Below are 19,435 nucleotides of genomic sequence, written 5' to 3'. Positions count from 1 at the left end.
ATCCTCTTACCTGTAAAGGGTTAAGAAGCTCAGCTAACCTGTCTGGCATCTGACCAAAATGACCAATAAGGAGACAAGATACTTTCAAATCTGGGTGGGGGGAAAAGGTTTTGTCTGTCTGTCTGATGCCTCTGCCCGGAGACAGATCAAGAAAGCAAGCAATTCAACTCCTATAGAGTTAGTAAGTAATCTAGCTAGAAAATGCATTAGATTTTGCTTTTGTTTTTGACTTGTGAAATTTGCTGTGCTGGAGGGAATGTGTATTCCTGTTTTTGTGTCCTTTTGTAACTTAAGGTTTTGCCTAGAGGGATTCTCTGTGTTTTGAATCTGACTGCCTATGAGATTATGTTCCATTCTAATTTCACAGAGGTGCTTCTTTTACCTTTTTTCTTTCTAATAAAGTTCTGTTTCTTTTAAGAGCCTCACTGATTTCTCTATGATCCTAAGACCCAGGGGTTTGGGTCTGTGATCGCTTTGTAACCAATTGGTTAGGATATTATTTTCAAGCCTGCCCAGGAAAGGGGGTGTAAGGCTTGGGGGAATATTTTGCGGGAATAGGAACTCCAAATGGTCCTTTCCCTGATTCTTTGTTAAATCACTTGGTGGTGACAGCATACCCCCCCAAGGGCAAAAAGTTTGTGCCTTGGGGAAGTTTTACCCCAAGCTGGTAGAAATAAGCTTAGGGGGGTCTTTCATGTGAGTCCCCACATTTGTACCCTAGAGTTCAGAATGGGGAGGGAACCTTGACAGATCTATTTTAGCCAGAAGATTCAAAATCACTTCTTCTCAGTTAAGTCTATTTCTATACCAAATATTCTGAGTAGTTTCAATGGCAGAGCTGTTTTTGTTTTTCTTTTAAATCACAAGATTTTTTTAAAATCTTGTGATTTAAAAAATATATATATAAAATATAGGCGCACGTGCACACACACACACACAGCTTCCCCCTTCACAGTTTTGATTCTTTCGGTTTGGATATGGGAAATGCATCTTACAACTGGAATGAATTGGAAATCCAAGACTTTCATAATTGTTGTAACGGTAAGCTCTTCAAGTGGCCTTCTGCACATTCCTACTCTGGCATGTGCTCATGGTACCATCAGGACCAGAGGAAGCTTCTAGTAGCAGTGCCTGTTGGAGCGCTCTTGCACCTTCTTCTCCTTTCTCTTCCCCTTGTGGCTCTGTACATTTGGAGAGCGAAGCTAGAAATGGGTTGTGCATCAGCCACCTCCTCCAATGCTGAGTTGGAATTAGAACTCCAAAGAAGAATCATTCCAATGTGCAGTGCTGCTAGAAGGTTCCATTTCTGGCTACGCCATGAGTACATTCTAAGAATGCAAATGTGCAGAGGCCACTTGAAGAACTCTGGATACAGGTCAGTAATCTTTATCTTTATAATGTTAAAAATATTGGTTATTTTATCAGTGTAATTAGATTGATTGCTTACAATTTTATTCTGATTTCATGCCGGCTTATTGCTGTAACTCTGTTGCCGCTCCTATTTTACACCAATGTTAAATGAGATCAGAATTAGGCCCTTTGTGTGTCTACAGCATTTAGAACATATAATGTGGTATGTAAATGTTAATTATGATTATAAAACCATTGTTAAATTAACTAAGCATTTTAAAATAGAAGTTTGCTTGATATCTTTGAAAATTTCAGATTCCCTCTTCATGCTATTTTGAGATATTTCCTGATTTTTTACTTTACAATGGAAAGTCCAATTTAATAAATATCATCTCCCATTAGCCCAATTTACATTTGTATTTTCTTTCTGTAATTGTTTTAAGTATGCTTTAAAACTGCTGTAGGCTAAAACTGCTTTCACACAGTTTCGTCAGGCAGTGTGGATGAGGCCAAAACATATTAAAAACTTCCTCCGCCCACCTCCCAGATTGTGTTCTAGAGCTTGGTAGGAAATCTTGTAATCCCCAAAAGAGTCCCAAAGGGCTGAGTATTTATTTTCTAAAGTATTACCTATTGTACATGGTTTGGCTCTTAATGCTATGTCCAGAAGTCATTTCCATAAATCTTAGAGAAATAGAAGCAGCTGATACTTAAGTATAAAAAAAATGGGGGAAGGGTGAATAAGTCTATTTAGAGTGTAAACTTTTGGGGTAGGGACTGTCTTTTGTTCTGTTTGTACAATGCCTAGTACAGTGGGGTCCTGATCCGTGACCAGGGCTTGTAGGTGATACAAATAATATTACCATTATTTATTAATTAATGTAGAATAACATAGGACACACACTTATTTGGAGTGATCCGTAGAAACAAGTATAAAACTTAAGTATCAACAATGATTTTTTTAAATTCCTAGCATGGGTCTTGGACTGTGTTAACATCTTATAGTATATTTAATAAATTATAATGTAAAGCATAATAAAATATACAGATGCATTCCCAAGCTGATTGAGGTGTGGATGTGACCTTTGACTTTTGTCGTATTTGTTAAAGCATCTTAATTTTTGCCTTACATTACTTTTGTAACGCATGCTGTAGGTTTATGAGGAAATTAATATGCACTGTCAAGAATTAGGGAAACACGCAGACTTCTTAACCTACTTTTTACAAAAGTTGATATGCAGATAATCTTAACTTTTCTATTTTTTTTCCACTTTTTTCTCCCAAAGTTGTGGGAGTTAGTGAGGCTTATGAAGATGCTGCCAACTGCCTATGGTTACTAACTAACTCCAAACCGTGCGCCAACTGCAAATCTCCAATTCAGAAGAATGAGGGCTGCAACCACATGCAGTGTGCAAAGGTATAAAGAAGTTTATATTGTTTATGGTGGAAAGCGTAACTCAAGTTGTATATACATGTCTATTTTGTAAATGCAAACATACAAAGCCTCTGAAATCACAGGCATGGGATCTAGTGGAACTTCTAAACCAAATTGCAACATTGGCAGATAGAAAGAAGCTCTAATGTATTAAGATAAAAGCAGAGTATTTGATATGCAATTTCATTAAGTCTTTCTTACAAGATACATTTTGGCTTGGCAGTGAACACTCATTACATGGGTTGAAGGACAATAAACAAAGAGAAATGACGAGCAGTAAACAAAGAATAAAATAGGAGGAAAGACTTAGAGGAAAACTATACAGATCTTTGCATTGCCACTCTTCTTTAATGACCTAAAAGAGAAAGTGAATAGCATATTTAATTCACAGAAGATACTAAATTTTGAGGCATTGTGAACACTAATGAAGATAGAGAAATAATACAAAGGGAAATAAGGTGAGCTGAAAATATCAAAAGAAGGTCAGCTTGGAAAAATGTAAACATAGATTTTCAAAGGGAGTGAGATACCAGGAGAGCAGTAGTTCCAAGAAAGACTTTAAGGGTAATAGTAGACAGAAATTAGATGCAAGTTTTCAATACTTCACAAAAATAAATAGGTTTTGCATAGCAATATTTTCTATGTCAAAACCTCTTTATCTAACATTATAATTACATCTCAGACAACTCTTTTTTCAAATGAACTAAAAGCAGAAACTTAAAGTACTTGCTTTTTAGTCAATGGATAGTGTGACAAAGTTTCTCCTCTGCCTTGGTGGGTCCTGCGCTTTCCGGCGGATTTGCTTGCCTCAGAGGTTCACGGCAGCCCTCAGTTTGGCCACTTTTGCCACTGGCTCAAACCTGCTGTTCACTCAGCTAACCTCATGACTAGCCAGCATGGGACACAGGGAAGAGAACAATCCCCCGCAGTCTCTGTTGTCCCACCTAGTGGGTCAGGGACAGGCTAGAGACCTTCCCCTCTCAGTCCAGGTCAGCTTCCCCTCTCAGTCCTCTGAGAGCTTCCCCTCTCAGTCCAGGTCCAGACTCTCAGTCCAGGTCAGCTTCTCTTGTGTCAACTAGGGAGTTGAGGGAATGGGGGGAACCTGGGCCCACCCTCTACTATTGGTTTCACCCCACGGCCCTGTGGATCGCAGCTGTCTACAATGTCTCCTGTAACATCTGTGTGACAGCTACAACTCCCTGGGCCACTTTCCCCATGACCTCCCTGCAGCACCTTCTTTGTCTTCACTGCAGGACCTTCTTCCTGATGCCTGGTAACATTTTTATTCCTCAGTCCTCCAGCAGCACATCCTCTCACTCCCAGCTACTTACATGCCTCTCCCTAACTGAAGGGATGTCTTTCTTTTTTTAACCATGTGCCCTGATTAGCCTACCTGCCTTAATTGGTTCTCGTAGCTTCCTAATTGGTTGCAGGTGTCCTAATTAGCCTGCTTGCCTTAATAGGTTCTAGCAGGTTCCTGATTGTTCTGGAATAGTCCCTGTTATCTTACCCAGAGAAAAGGGACCTGCTTAATCTGGGGCTAATGTAGCTACCTTCTACTACTTTCCTGTAGCTATCTGGCCTGACCTTGTTACAATAGGTTATGTGAAAGTAGCAAAAACAGCTTATATGTCCATTTAATAATGTCAGGTTTTCAGATTAAGAAAGGGGTATCTGTCACGACTCAGGTTTCAAACACTTATTTGTGTAGGTTGGTTGGCTTCTATCAAAATATACCTTGGGTTAGAAAACAGTTCTTTCTCTCTTTTTTCTAGGAGTCTGTCTCTCCATACCAAGCAAATGGCTTTTTCTTTCTGCGCCCATCACATTCCTCCTCACTTTTCCTCTACTATATTTAGGGATTTTGTTGTTTATGCTACCAGCAGAAACAGATCCTGCCTTGCCCTCACTGGTTCATTCTAGGTGTACCATTTATCTTTTTCTTTCTTCAAATGAGCTCAACTCGTGCCAATAAGATCAACTCAACAAGATTTCAAGTGTTGCATACTATAGGCTTGATTGGCTTTCACCATTAAACATAAGTTAGCGTCACTACTTCAGTTCTACCAGCATCTGAGGTACTAACTAGGGACCAGATTCTCCAGTCTGCTAAGAGCGCTTTGCACCTTGTAAGCAGCACAAAGTGGCTTTAAAATGGCTAGAGATAACTGGTATTGAATTCCCCTTCTGTAGGGGAACTCACCATCATCAGAAAGCTGATAGAGGCAATTCTGCTACTTCCTGTACCAGCCTCCCCTCTTCCTTATATAAGAGGAGGGGGAAGGGTTATGTGAGCTGTATTTCAGGGCTGGGCCCCATGGCGGAGTGGAGCTCCCTTATATACTTGTTCATCCACTTGCGTAAGTTCTGTTACAGACTTTAGGCCTTTGGCGGCAGTTAGAGTAGTCTCCCTGCTGCTCTAATTTCTGCCAGATCCTAGTGATTGAGTATTAGAAAATCAAAACTGGCTCCCTGCAGCTGCCACACTCCGTTTTATATGTCCACACAACCCAAAGTGCAGAATTGGGTCCTAAATGTTTAGGACCATGATTTTGAGAAGTCATTGGTTTTTCACCAGACTCTCTCTTTATTGGCTGTCATTTATTCCTTATATACGCTAAATCAGTTCAGGATTGTTCTTTCTGTATCCTTCCAGGTCTTCTAGCATTCTTCTTAATATCAAATAGATGGGGAAGCATAAGATTTGTAAAGGACATAATAGGGGAGAGACCTCAGTATTGATGCAAAAAAAGTTTATTAATAAAACAGTTATAATGTATTATAATTTTAGGTTATTATGTAATTGGCTTCACTGTTACTGAATTTTAGGCCACTGTTATTTTCATACGCAAGATGCTTGGGGAATACGATAGCTCACATGCTTATGGTTTTTGGTTAATCTGGGTTCATTATAAAATAATGAAATGTTCAGGCTAATTAAGGAAATTCCTAGGAAATGTCTGCATTCTGTCATCAGTGAGAACAAAGTGTCAAAGAGGATGACACCACCTTGCCTGTAAAACTATATTTATTACCTTCGTGTGTGTTCACAGACTCTTGTATGCAGCTTTATAGCTTCTGTTTTGTTTTACCATTCTGTACTATTTTCTTTTTACGTTTATCCTTTGGAAGATGTATATAAATGTTAGTAATTGGGATTTTGACCTTGTATAGAGTATTTGATAAGTGTCTTTAATTGCAAATTGTGAATGTACAACAAATACTAGGTTGTAAATCTAGGAACCATTTGCTCAAAAGGCAAGCAACCAAGAAGACTCATTTATGGTTGATAAATGTTTTATGGAAGATATTGGTTACTTCTAACTCATGTTTCTACTCAAAGGTGAAAACCTTTGTTGTCCTTCAAATGCTTAATATGTGTGACAGGGTTGGGCCGGATGGCTACAGGAGAGTAATAGAAGGCAAATATATTAGCCCCAGGTTAAGTAGGTCCCTTTTCCCTGGGTAAGGTAACAGGGAAGGTTCCAGAACAATCAGGAACCTTCTGGAGACAATTAAGACAGACAGGCTGATTAGAACACCTGCAGCCAATCAAGAAGCTGCTAGAATCAATTAAGGCAGGCTAATCAGGGCACCTGGGTTTAAAAAGGAGCTCACTTCAGTTTGTGGTGCACGGGTAAGGAGCTGGGAGCAAGAGGCGCTAGGAGCTGAGTGTGAGAATGCATACTGTTGGAGGACTGAGGAGTACAAGAATTATCAGACACCAGGAGGAAGTTCCGATAGTGAGGATAAAGAAGGTGTTGGGAGGAGGCAATGGGGAAGTAGCCCAGGGAGTTGTAGCTGTTGCACAGCTGTTCCAGTAGGCACTCTAAACAGCTGCATTCCACAGGGCCCTGGGCTGGAACCTGGAGTAGAGGGCGGGCCCAGGTTCCCCCCAAACCTGGTCAAACTCCTGGTCAGACACTGGAGGAGTTGACCTGGACTGTGGGTTCATAAAATGGCCAAACTGAGGGCTGCTGTGAAGCCCCAAGGCGAGCAAATCCGCCAATAAGCGCAAGACCCACCAAGGTAGAGGAGGAACTTTTGTCACATATGCTAGAAGCTTATTTTGACATGTATATTTGCAAATATTGTATATGTAAATGTGGGCCTTCATATAATCACTGCGTGATATCATTATATGAAAAGTTTCAGAGTAACAGCCGTGTTAGTCTGTATTCACAAAAAGAAAAGGAGCACTTGTGGCACCTTAGAGACTAATCAATTTATTTGAGCATAAGCTTTCGTGAGCTACAGCTCACTTCATCAGATGCATACTGTGGAAAGTAAGAAGATCTTTGTATACACACAAAGCATGAAAAAATGGGTGTTTACCACTACAAAAGGTTTTCTCTCTCCCCACCCCCTCTCCTGCTGGTAGTAGCTTATCTAAAGTGATCACTCTCCTTACAATGTGTATGATAATCAAGGTGGGCCATTTCCAGAGGCATATCAGAGCCTCGTTCACCTGCACATCCACCAATGTGATATATGCCATCATGTGCCAGCAATGCCCCTCTGCCATATACATTGGTCAAATTGGACAGTCTCTACGTAAAAGAATAAATGGACACAAATCAGATGTCAAGAATTATAACATTCATAAACCAGTCGGAGAACACTTCAATCTCTCTGGTCACACGATTACAGACATGAAAGTTGCGATATTACAACAAAAAAACTTCAAAACCAGACTCCAGCGAGAGACTGTTGAATTAGAATTCATTTGCAAATTGGATACAATTAACTTAGGCTTGAATAGAGACTGGGAGTGGCTAAGTCAGTAACCTATTTCCCCTTGTTTTTTCCTACCCCTCCCACCCCAGACGTTCTTGTTAAACCCTGGATTTGTGATGGAAATGGCCCACCTTGATTATCATACACATTGTAAGGAGAGTGATCGCTTTAGATAAGCTATTACCAGCAGGAGAGTGGGGTGGAGGGAGAGAAAACCTTTTGTAGTGGTAAACACCCATTTTTTCATGCTTTGTGTGTATAAAAAGATCTTCTATACATTCAACAGTATGCATCCGATGAAGTGAGCTGTAGCTCATGAAAGCTTATGCTCAAATAAATTGGTTAGTCTCTAAGGTGCCACAAGTACTCCCTTTTATTTTTGCATTATATGAAAAGTAAGATATTTTACGTACAAATATAGCTAAGCCATTTGATGCTATAACTGGTTACTAATGTAAGAAGCCATTTGAGTATAGAAATTATTTACATTAATTGGGAAATTAGTTAGTTACCTGGCAATGCGTAAGCAGCTCCTTATCAAGCTCTTAAAAACCAGAAGAAACTTTCCAAGGATGGTACAAAGAAAAGACAATACTTTCTTTGACCATTTACATTTAAATACTCTCTTTAAGAATCTTTTATATTTAAAAAGGCTGTTTTAAGACCTGAAAGACCTGAAGACTATTTTAAGAGCTGACTATTTCAAGAGCTTTTATATAGGAAATAGGAGTATTTTGACTCATTTGAAACGTAATTTCTGCTCCTATTAAACACTGACGGATCTAAAGGGATAGCTCAGAAAATGAATTGATTTAAAAGAGAGAGTTAAAACTTTAAATATCAAAAATCAATATACCCATAAAACTGAAGAAGAATAACAACTCTGCTACATATGCAATAGCAGCTTTAATATTCACGAGCTGAAGATGGTACCAGCACAGTCCAATAAAGACGTTGAGCCAATGGAAGATGACAGCAGCTGATATTTAAATCCAGACCTGAAAGAGGTCTGTCTTCCATCTTCAGCGAGGCCATGGAAAAAGAAATATATATAAATTTCTCTGAACTGAAACACTCTCTTATGCTTATACCCTTACCCTTATGTACTGTTACACACACGTGCTCACTTACACTCTAGCTCTCAGCGCTCATCTTAGTTTAGACTGTTCATTTAATCTTTACAAGCAAACAAAAAACAACAAGACAGCTAAGAACAATAAAACAACAGCACAGTATCAAGAGGAAGCAACCTTCCAACCCACCACTGCTTCTGCAATGTCATCACAACATCGAGAATTCAGCATCACTGGTGAGATGGAGTTTGCCAAAGCACTGCCAAGGGATTAGATTTAATTTGTTCTTGGACTAATTTTAACGCAATATTGAAATTCTATTATAATTTCAGTGGTTAACAGCTTTTAGTGTTAAACCCCAGATTGTTTAAACTATATTCCTGGAAAAGAGACATAAGCAAATATTGATAAACAGAGAGAAGTTGTGGGATTTAATTTGAGTTTAAGATCATTAATATCAATTTGCATGTCTTGACCACTGCTTGAATGGCTTCTTTTAAGTAAAAAGGAAAGGAGTACTTGTGGCACCTTAGAGACTAACCAATTGATTTGAGCATAAGCTTTTGTGAGCTACAGCTCACTTCATCGGATGCATACCTTAGTCTCTAAGGTGCCACAAGTACTCCTTTTCTTTTTGCGAATACAGACTAACACAGCTGTTACTCTGAAACCCTTCTTTTAAGTAACCAACTTAAATACCTTCTTTAGTTTCATAGGACTTAAACTGACTTCCATGATTTCAATGGGAGTTAAGCACCTAAATACTTCTGAGCATCTGGGCCTTAGTTAAGATCACTCATCTTTCTTATTCATAATAAAATTCACAGATCAATGACATTGAGTCTCTATGCAGCCCTGGAGACAGACCAGACCTGTCAATTAGAGACATGGGATGTGTGGCTCCACCTCTGAGGAACCACCAGTTTTTCATCTGTCTCTTCAGCTTCAGGCAGGCAGACCATCTCCTCCCTGCTGAAGAGCAAATTTGAAGAAGAGGAGGAAAAACAGGCTTAAAGTCACTAGGCTGTCTTGGTCTGCTTTTATCAGCACAGGGGGATTCCCTTTCTCTTCAGAGTCACTGGGATTCTTCATGCCCTGGCTCACCCATGTGGAGTTCAACCTAGTGGAGAAAGCTAAGAAGGCCAGATGCTGTGTCTCCTGTATCTCCCCTGGATAGAGATTTGTGCCTTCTCTGCAGAGACTCAGGCACCTCTCAAGTGCTAAGGCTAGGATACAGTTTTCTATGGCCTCCCCCCTCAAGCAGGAGAGCTTCCAAGAAGCAGCAGCAGCCCTTCAGCTGCAAAATCACCCTTGGGACAGGTAGCAGCCCCAAGAATGATGGCTCCTTCTTCCACACACCCGCATCTGGCAGGAATATAGGTTAAAGTAGAATATCAAAGGGCCAAGGAAGCTCCCCTCCTCCAGCTGCTGGAGCCTCTGCTCACAGCCCTGAGTGTTGACCATGGAATAGCTGCCCAACCTCTCCCACGAGGTTGCTGTGGCAGCAGGGAGCTACTGATAGGGATGCAGAGCAAGGAGAGCCTTTAGCCAAACCTCCCTCCATTCTGCAGCCTTTTCTATGATTAGCTTATTATCTCTGACAATTTCAAAACTTTTTCCAAAACCTTTGAGTTAAAAAAAAAAATCATAGAAACTGACTCAGCCTCACAAACAGTTTCAAACAGTGACAAACTGATATTTTTCAACAGAAACATCATGTTGATATATTCCCATCCAGCTCTACTCAACATCTCGTTCTGTGCATCCACCCCAGACTTAATTTATAGAATGCAAAGCACTCCTGCCCTATGTCTGAGAATCAACCAATACTTTTTATATGGCACCATAGACCTATTAAAATGTATATAGCAGCTTAGAATACATCTGCTCGGAGGGTCCTTGGCCATTTTCTTTTGACATATAAACATACAGGGGAATGTACTATTCCTGTGAATTCTGTCCCTTCAGTTGGTTGTGGTGGAATAATGATGCGGTACTGGAAATCTGTAACATGATTGGATGCAGGTATTAGTTTTGTTTTCTTCTTCTTTTGAAGTGCAAATATGACTTTTGCTGGATTTGCCTAGAAGAATGGAAGAAGCACAGCTCTTCTACTGGAGGCTATTACAGGTGCACTCGCTATGAAATCATTCAGCATGTAGAGGAACAGTCCAAGGAAATGACAGTGGAGGTAGGAGATTAAACTGTATTGGCTACAATAAAATACTTAGGCTGTAATTTTCTGTCTTGCCTAAGATTCTGAATTGGTGTTCCTGAGAAGAATTTGTTAGACTTTAATTTTCCCACTCCTAGGTCCACAATGGGAAAAAAGTGAATTATAACTCTAAATATCATATTGAGATAATAGGAGGAAAATACTGTCTGGCTTGTGTTATACTGGGAACAAAAACAACTGGGTTCTCGATTCTGGTACTAACAAACTGTGATGTTGGGAAAGTCACTTCATCTCTCTCTACCGTGGTTACCATTCTGTGCAATGAGTGTAGTAGTACTGTAATTACCCGCTGTGCTTCAGAGGACTGTTGTTTGGCTTAATCGATGTTTGCAATGTACTTTGAGGACCACTGCTTAAAGATTGCTCTATAGCAGGGGTCAGCAAACTTTCAGAAGTGGTGTGCCGAGTCTTCATTTATTCACTGTAATTTAAGGTTTTGCGTGCCAGTAATACATTTTAACATTTTTTTAGAAGGTCTCTCTCTCTATAAGTCTATATATTATCTAACTAAACTATTGTTGTATGTAAAGTAGACAAGGTTTTCAAAATGTTTAAGAAGCTTCATTTAAAATTTAAATTAAAATGCTGATCTTACGCTGCCAGCCCGCTGCCAGCCTGGGGTTCCGTTCACCTAGGCCGGCAGCAGGCTAAGCAGGGCCTGCGGCCGGGACCCCGGCTGGCAAGGGACCGGCAGCCAGAACCCCAGATTGGCAGCGGGCTGAGCAGGGCTGGCGGCCAGGACCCCAGACTGGCAGTGGGCTGAGCGGCTCAGCCCGCTGTCGGTCTGGGGTTCCATTCGCCGGTTCCTGTCAGCCAGGGTCCCGGCTGCCAGCCCCACTCAGCCCGCTGCCGGTCTGGGGTCCTGGCCCTGCCCACATAGAGTGGGTACCTACCTTCTCCCTGGTTCTGGCCCATTTTCTTCCTCTCTCTCTGCACTGAAATGAGGGTGGGAGTGCACTGAGCACAGGGCTAGGGGTGAAGGAGCAGGCTGGGGGTTGGGTTGTAGGGTCTGGCCAGGAGCTAGAATGAGGGAGGGGGCTCAGGGTTGGGGTTTGGGTGTGGAGTGCTTACCTGGGCAGCTCCCATTTGGTGTGAGAGGTGGGGGTGGGAATGTGGGGGGTGCAAGAGTCAGGACATGAGGTGTGGGGGGTGCAGGAGTCAGGGCAGGGGGCTGGGAGATGTGAAGGGGGTGCAGGAGTCAGGGCGTGGGGTGTGGGGGGCTGGGTATGTGTGTGGGGTACTGGAGATAGGGCTGGGGTTGTGGGGGGGTGCAGGGGTCAGGGCAGAGGGCTGGGTGTTTGTGAGGGGGTGCAGGGGTCAGGGCAGGGGGCTGGGGGTGTGGGCTGGGGTTGTGGGGGTCCTCCCAGCCCCCCGCCTAGAGCGGCTCACGGCAGGGGGCTGGAGGGGATATGCCTTGATTCCACCCCACGGCCCCATCCCCACCTCTTCTCCGCCTCCTCTCCAGAGCAGCGAGCACGCTGCAGCTCCGCTTCTCCCTCTCCCCCGCAAGGGCTATCAGCTGATCGGCGGCAGGGAGAGGAGGAGGGCCAGGAACACAGCACCTGGGGGAAGAGGCCAGGGAGGGGGAGCTTGCTTGCCCTGCAGCAGCAGCCAGCAGGACCAAGCTTCTTCACCCTGCCCCCGCGGGGGGGCCGGAGAAGAGCAGGCCGGGGCAGGCAGGATTTTTAATGGCACTCTGCTGCTTGTCGGGGTCCCAGCCTGGGTTCAGCAGCAGGCTGAGTGGGGCCAGCGGCTGGGACCCAGAAGGCAGCAGTGTGCCATTAAAAATTGGCTGGCATGCCGTCTTTGGCATGCTTGCCATAGATTGCCGACCCCTGCTCTATAGACACAAAATCTCAATTCCTCAGTTCTGATGGCTGTATCTGTCAGACTTCTGATTTCAAAACATTACCTTTCTGTCTGATTTAGACTATTCCTGGGGGAATTCTGCGCCACTGTGCAGTGCAGAATTTTGCAAAAATTAATGTGCACACAGAATTTCCTTTCCCCCACAGAAATGGGCTACAAGTGCTGCTGGCCACCACTAGGGGCCACTGGACTCTGCAGAGCCCAGCTTGCATATAGAAGACACTGCTGTGGGGAGGGGGAAAGGGAGGGAGCTGGAGCATTCCCGGCAGCTACACTTCCCTGAACGCTCTGAGAGAAGGACGCGACCTGCAGGAAACTCTACACAAACCTGGGATCGAGTATCAGGCTGTTTTTCCCTCTAGATCCCTGAGGGCGGGTGTCTAGGCTAGGGGGCCCCTGCCGATGAGCTCTGGGGCGGAAGGGAGTGTGGGTGTCTGGGAGAGGGGGCCCCTGCAGCTGGGCTCTTGGGGGAGGGGGACAGGTGTCTGAGCTGGGGGCCCCTGCAGCTGGGCTAGGGAGGGAGGGGCTTCAGGTGTATTAGCTGGGGTCTGGCCCCGCAGCTGGGTTTGCCGGGGAGGGGGGGGAGGAGAGGAGGAGGTGAAACAGGAACTGTGTTGTCATAGGGGTTTCTTTAACTCTCTACTCTTGGAAGAATTTTTTGTGTGTATGTCTGTATTGCTACAGACAAACTTGCTGAAAGGTATTTTGAAATAAATTACCAAAATAATTGAAACTGGCATGATTATATAGTGTTATTTTGACAAATAAAATTGGCAGAATTTTAAAATTTTGTATAATTCCTCAAGGAGTATGTCTTAAACAGTACCCATTACCATGGTATTTGTGTATAAATGTCTAATGTTCCCAGCTGAAACAGCTGACTATAGTTTTGTATTTGCTGATGATTGTGAAAATAATATAAGTCTAATAGACTCTAAATGAATGATTCATGTTTGAGTTCTTATTTTCTAGGCTGAAAAGAAACACAGACGATTTCAAGAGCTTGATAGGTTTATGCACTATTACACGAGGTTTAAGAACCATGAGCTCAGCTATCAGGTATGGTCCAAACAGTTTCTAGTAAATTTTTCCCCACTTTATTAGTCCAGAAATTAGATGAATTTGTTGAACTTTTATTTTTGTCCCTTTTTTTAGTTAGAACAGCGCCTTCTAAAAACTGCCAAAGAAAAGATGGAGCAGTTGAGTAGAGCTCTCAGTGGAAGTAAGTAGTTTGTTAGTATTTACTGATTTATAATGGTGGTTTGAAGTCAAATATCTCTTTACACTAAAAGAAAAAATTTTGTTCTTCAGATTTTTCTTTACTTATATTGATGCCTACAAGAAACGATATATTTCAGACTGCTACTTCTGTACATTTAAGGCTTTGAACTTTCAGCCTTTGTCAGTCCTCAGTTCATCTTGATAACTTGAGTTTGAGTCCTTTATTGTTAAGGAGATAACAATTCTCTTTCAGTGTTTATGTGCAACAGCACCACACACCTTATTCCATGTATTTATTTAAAATATGTGGGAGAAGGGACAAAACAATGTTGAAATTGCTTGAGGAAACAGTGAAGTATGAATTTCAGACTTTTAATGGTATCTTACATTTATGTAGTGACTTGCACTCTGAAGGATCCCAAGGTGCTTTAGGAACTACAGCATGTATTCTATATAGAAAGAATCACTTGCTTCTGAAATGCAGTCACCTTTAGGGTGAGGAAAGGTGATTTGATTCAACCAGTGCACAGCACAGTGCACAACTTGTTATATGTGAATCTGTTCTGCATCAGTTTATTTTCTTTCTTTGTAGAGAAGTGTACCCATAATAAAGAAATAGTCTTGATCCTCCAGTGAGCTCTGCGTGTACGTAGGGGTTGCCCACGAGGAGCTCTTTGCAGGATCATGGGCATAAGTCTGTATTGAAACTGTATGAAGACAACCTGCTATGTCACCACCTGCAAGAGTGGAAATTCAGACCTGGTCAGGTCGTCACTGCTGGCAGTTTTACCCAGCTGGCCCAAGTGAGCAATCTTATCTGTCCTTCTGGATAAGCCTTTTATTGATAGGGCTCATTAGAGCCTATTACACAGTGTAATTTCTCATTCTGAAATGTTAGTGTAAATAAAATGTGGTAAAAGCTTCTATTAGGAAGTAGAATAAGCATGTGAGAGGCTAAATACACCCAAGGAATAGACCACTTGAGTTAGAGAGAAGCTAATGGTACATAGTTAGTTTTTTTACCATAACCACACTTACCCATGTACAGTGTGGACTGGCTTTGATTTGGAAAATATTTCCGATCTTGCATAACTTGTACTTCTTTTGGGGGAAACTCTCATAATAAAACTACTGAGGTCAGCAGAAAAATGTTTTTACAATGCTTGTGTTACTGTACAGCTGAAGGAGGCTGTCCTGATACCACTTTCATTGAAGATGCAGTACAAGAGCTCCTAAAAACTCGCCGCATTCTCAAGTGTTCTTATCCATATGGATTCTTTTTGGAACCTAAAAGCACAAAGAAAGAAATATTTGAACTTATGCAGGTAAAATAAGTATGTTTTGCTTTTTATGACCCAACTAATTTTTCTTGTAATACTAGTTATCCATCTGGCATGTTTTCTGACTACATAAAATTCTTAAACTTAGTTCAAAATGACAAAGATGTGGGAAAAAATGTGTATAATGAACTATTTATTTTGCTGTAACATTAAACTCATTGTTGGGTCAATATGACTTTGAATTCTGTCTTTAGAGGTTTTAAGGCTACAACCAAATTAGGGGGAAGGGAGTGAAGAATAGTTTTGGCAGGATTGTTTAGTCTATAATACAATTATTTTATTAAAAATATTTTATTGCAGCTTTAAAGACAGATTCTTAATGAAAAAATATACACTTGTAATTCAGCTTTTCTGAAGATATATGAACAGGATTCTCATTCCTGGATTCGGTTGAGACCAGCAGATCTCCCTCAATTCTAAAATAATTTTGATTCCAGAGGGCACTGGCTTTGGGTATAGTGCAAGCCAAGCCCTGCATTGACTATCAAATCTCCTTTCTCTGCTGGGTATAAATAATGTCCCCTAAATGATCTACTCAGTCCCTTCATTTGCACAGGAAGTGAAGCTCCCTAGGATGATAAACCAATACGAAATGATTAACCATAACCAAAAATATGCCACCCTCTCCCCCCCCCCCCAAAATAGAATCAACACATAAACATTAAAGAAGATACCTCCCCATAGAGTTTGGGAATTATGTGGTGAATGAAAGTTATGTCAGAATGATGCTTTTTTTCAACAGACAGCCCCTTTCTTGATGGCTAATCAAGAAGGAACTTTCTGGAATTAGAGGGCAGTATTTATTACACCCAGCGGGGGATGGCATGCAATGGCCACTAGAGGGCTTGGCTCACTATACCTCACAACTTTATTTATTTATATGTATTTCCATAGTACCTAAGAGCCCTAGTTAAGGACCAGGACCTATTATGCTAGACACTGTACAAACACAGAACCACAAGACAGAACCTGCCCCAAAGAACTTACAATTTAAGAACAAGACGGGATGGATAAAGACAAATGAGGAGTACAAGGAAACAACGAGACAGTATTGGTCAGCATAATCAGCATGGTCTTAGCACACCTCTGCCCTCAGTGGTAAAAATTCTTTGAGGGCTGAGGGAGTTCCATCAGTTTCTTGTTAAGGAGCTAACACCCAGGAGTGAGAATCCTGTCAGGATGGTGTCTTTAGAAAAATTGAATTATTCAGTATAGTAACCCCTCACTTAATGTCGTCCCGGCTAACGTTGTTTCATTGCTGATCAATTAGAGAACATGCTTGTTTAAAGTTGTGCAATGCTCCCATATAACGTTGTTTGGCAGCCGCCTGCTTTGTCCACTGCTTGCAGAAAAAGCAGCCCATTGGAGCTAGCTGGTGGGGGCTTGGAACTAGGGTGGACCATCAGCTCCCCGCTCCCCTAAGTTCCCTGTGCGGCAGCCACCCAGCAGGCTATCAATTGCCAGGCAGTTCAGCTGTCCCTCCCCCCACTGCCGTGTGCTGCTCCTGCCCTCTGCCTTGGAGCTGCTCCCGGGAGCCTCTTGCTTGCTGTGCAGAGGGGTGCTAATGTCAGGGTGTTCCCCTGCCCCCCCTTCCTTTACCCCATCTTCACTGAGCAGAGGGAGACACATGACAGGGCTCAGGACAGAGGGAGCTTGCTGGCAGCAGCTGCTGTCTCAACTTGCTGATCTACTTAAAAAGGCAGTGTACTTAGAGTGGGGTCAGCGAACTTAAAGGGGCAATGTGCAACACACGCACACAGTGTGTGTATCTCCCCTCCCTCCATTCGTGCTGCCTTGTAGAGTATGAGGCTACATTAACAACAATGGGTTAATGCTTGAGGGCTCAGCCGAGTGTTAGTTCATCATTTAGCAGTAAAGCATTCCCTGGGAAATATCCCACCCTCTTCCACCCTCTGACTTCACCACCTCAACCAAGGTTCACAATCATCATTGCTGTGTACAGGATTAAATTGTTTAAAACTTATATTGTGTGTGTGTGTATATTTATATATTTTTTTTTTAATTGTCTTTTGTCTGGCGAAATTTTTTTTCCTGGAATCTAACCCCACCCCACTCCATCCCAGATTCGCTTAACATCGTTTTGCTTAAAGTAGCATTTTTGGGAACGTAACTACAGTGTTAAGCAAGGAGTTACTGTATAGCATGTTTACAGTGCAGTTATGCCAGTTTTTCATTTAACTGTTTTATTTTGTTGTAACATTACGTGGTATACTGTGTTTATTTTCTGTTGCAGACAGACTTAGAAATGGTCACTGAAGACCTTGCTCAGAAAGTAAACAGGCCTTATCTTCGTACGCCTCGTCATAAAATAATCCGTGCAGCATGTCTTGTGCAGCAGAAGAGGCAAGAGTTTCTGGCCTCTGTGGCCCGGGGAGTTGCCCCTGCAGACTCACCAGAAGCTCCAAGGCGCAGGTAATTTAGGCATAAAAAGCGTGTGCAAACCAAAAAAGTTCAGGTTACAGCTACCAAGCTCTGTAAACCCACCCCTCCAACTAGTGCTTGCTTTGACATACACCTCAAGGCAAAATAGAGCTGACAGAATTTTGTAGTTGTAGGTCACTGGCTCAACAAACACTTCCTTCATTTGATTTGTGTGAAATTACACCCTTTCACTTTAAACTTCAGCATGTGAAACTCCGTTAAACTGCCAAGTGTCTCTCACTTTCATTTTGGAACTGAAAATGAGGAATCTTGGCTGACTTTTAAATTTGTAATGAAATCCAAAACCAGGCAGGATTTTCACCAGTGTGGTGTTTTTTTTTGTTTTTTTTTTGGGCCGGGGGGCGGGGGTGGTTTGCCAACTCTTTCCACACAGGTGCAGTTGCAATATTAGCATGGGAGATAGAGCCCATGCTTTGGTAGAAATCCACCCCTGGAGTTTATGAAGTTGCAGAGGCTGACTAGAACTGTGTGGGGAAGTCATTGATTTCCTCCTCTAGCTAGAAAGCCAAATAATCTCATTCACAGTTCCTATATTTTTGATTAGATTGGCATTTTCATTTCACTCTTATGGCACCTTGTGGATGCCAACTCAAATTGCTGTATACACTTCCATTGCAGTCTGGTCATCTGACAAGTGAAAGGTGTTAAACTGAAGACAGCTTGTTAATAGAATAAAGATCTTAATAGAGTAATGTGATTGATGGAACTGATTCAGAGAAGCAATATTTTTGCTACTCGGTGTTCTGTTTAGATTACATTTTAATTGTTTGAAGTTACTCGTAGGTTTGGTGTGTGTATACTATTTTATCCCCACATTTCTCTTCCTTTTCTTCTAGTGAAAGGATGTAGACCTAAAAATCATTCTTTTAGTTTTTTCTGTTTTTTTTTTTTAATTACATTAAGATATGCCAAGTTGTGAATTACAAGAATAGTTAATAATAAGTATAATTATAACATATATGCACCCACTCAATTGTTCTACCCTCCAAGCCATTGTGACAGTGAAGCATAATTTGGGTGTAATGATTCTTTCCCAGTTTAGTCAGTGTACTAGATATGAATTTTTATAGTATAATTCACACCCAGTTTTTTGATCTCTTAATGGCTAGCTGAGTGCTTGTGGCCTCATTTCACATCCTGTACTTCAAAATAGCCACTTAAATACTTGGCACTCACCAAACACTAGTTAAATAACTGCTGAGAATAATTTTCAAAATCTAGAATTTTAAATAATTTACTTATCCAATCTTCTGAAACATTTTTATAAATGTATGTGTTAACCAGATGAGGAGTTCACCTCAAGGTGGTTTACAGTTGTAGACTGGGGGAGCCATTGTTCATACTTTATTCTGCTAATAAATTACATGATGTATCTAATTTAATTTATAGCTTTGCTGGTGGAACATGGGATTGGGAATATTTAGGATTTGCATCCCCTGAGGTAAACTATTTCTTTTTTACATTTTTAATGTCACTCTGCATATTATAGGAACCAGGGTGTAATTCTGTTTTGCATGGAGAGATTCCAGATTTTGTTTCATATTGTACTGAGGTTTGCAAGGTTGGGTTTAAGCTTTCCATTTTCTTTGCTTCACAATAGAAGGAAATATATGCATGGGTAATTGGGCAGTACCTAAACAATGAGTCTTATGAAAAGACAGCTCTTAAGGATGGCATCAGACCAACTCTTTTGCATTGTATTTTTTCCAAT

General features: G+C 41.7%; 1 protein-coding gene across 10 annotated transcripts in view; it reads left to right on the top strand.

The window, feature by feature from the left end:
* The window catches only part of ANKIB1 (ankyrin repeat and IBR domain containing 1), a 154,559-nt gene that overhangs the window by 121,641 nt on the left and 13,483 nt on the right, over nucleotides 1-19,435 (top strand). For all 10 annotated transcript variants that reach the window (XM_073333976.2, XM_073333978.2, XM_073333979.2 and 7 more), the window contains 7 exons: nucleotides 2,637-2,767; nucleotides 10,652-10,786; nucleotides 13,673-13,759; nucleotides 13,856-13,922; nucleotides 15,101-15,246; nucleotides 17,516-17,694; nucleotides 19,114-19,165. In XM_073333976.2, coding sequence (XP_073190077.1) covers nucleotides 2,637-2,767; nucleotides 10,652-10,786; nucleotides 13,673-13,759; nucleotides 13,856-13,922; nucleotides 15,101-15,246; nucleotides 17,516-17,694; nucleotides 19,114-19,165 — 797 coding nt within the window. The remainder of the gene's footprint in view (nucleotides 1-2,636; nucleotides 2,768-10,651; nucleotides 10,787-13,672; nucleotides 13,760-13,855; nucleotides 13,923-15,100; nucleotides 15,247-17,515; nucleotides 17,695-19,113; nucleotides 19,166-19,435) is intronic.

The sequence above is a fragment of the Lepidochelys kempii genome, chromosome 2 (assembly GCF_965140285.1).
Source record: "Lepidochelys kempii isolate rLepKem1 chromosome 2, rLepKem1.hap1, whole genome shotgun sequence".
In the NCBI taxonomy this organism is placed as follows: Eukaryota; Metazoa; Chordata; order Testudines; family Cheloniidae; genus Lepidochelys; species Lepidochelys kempii.
Note: the sequence above shows the minus strand (reverse complement) of the source record. Positions and strands in the feature narration are given on the sequence as shown.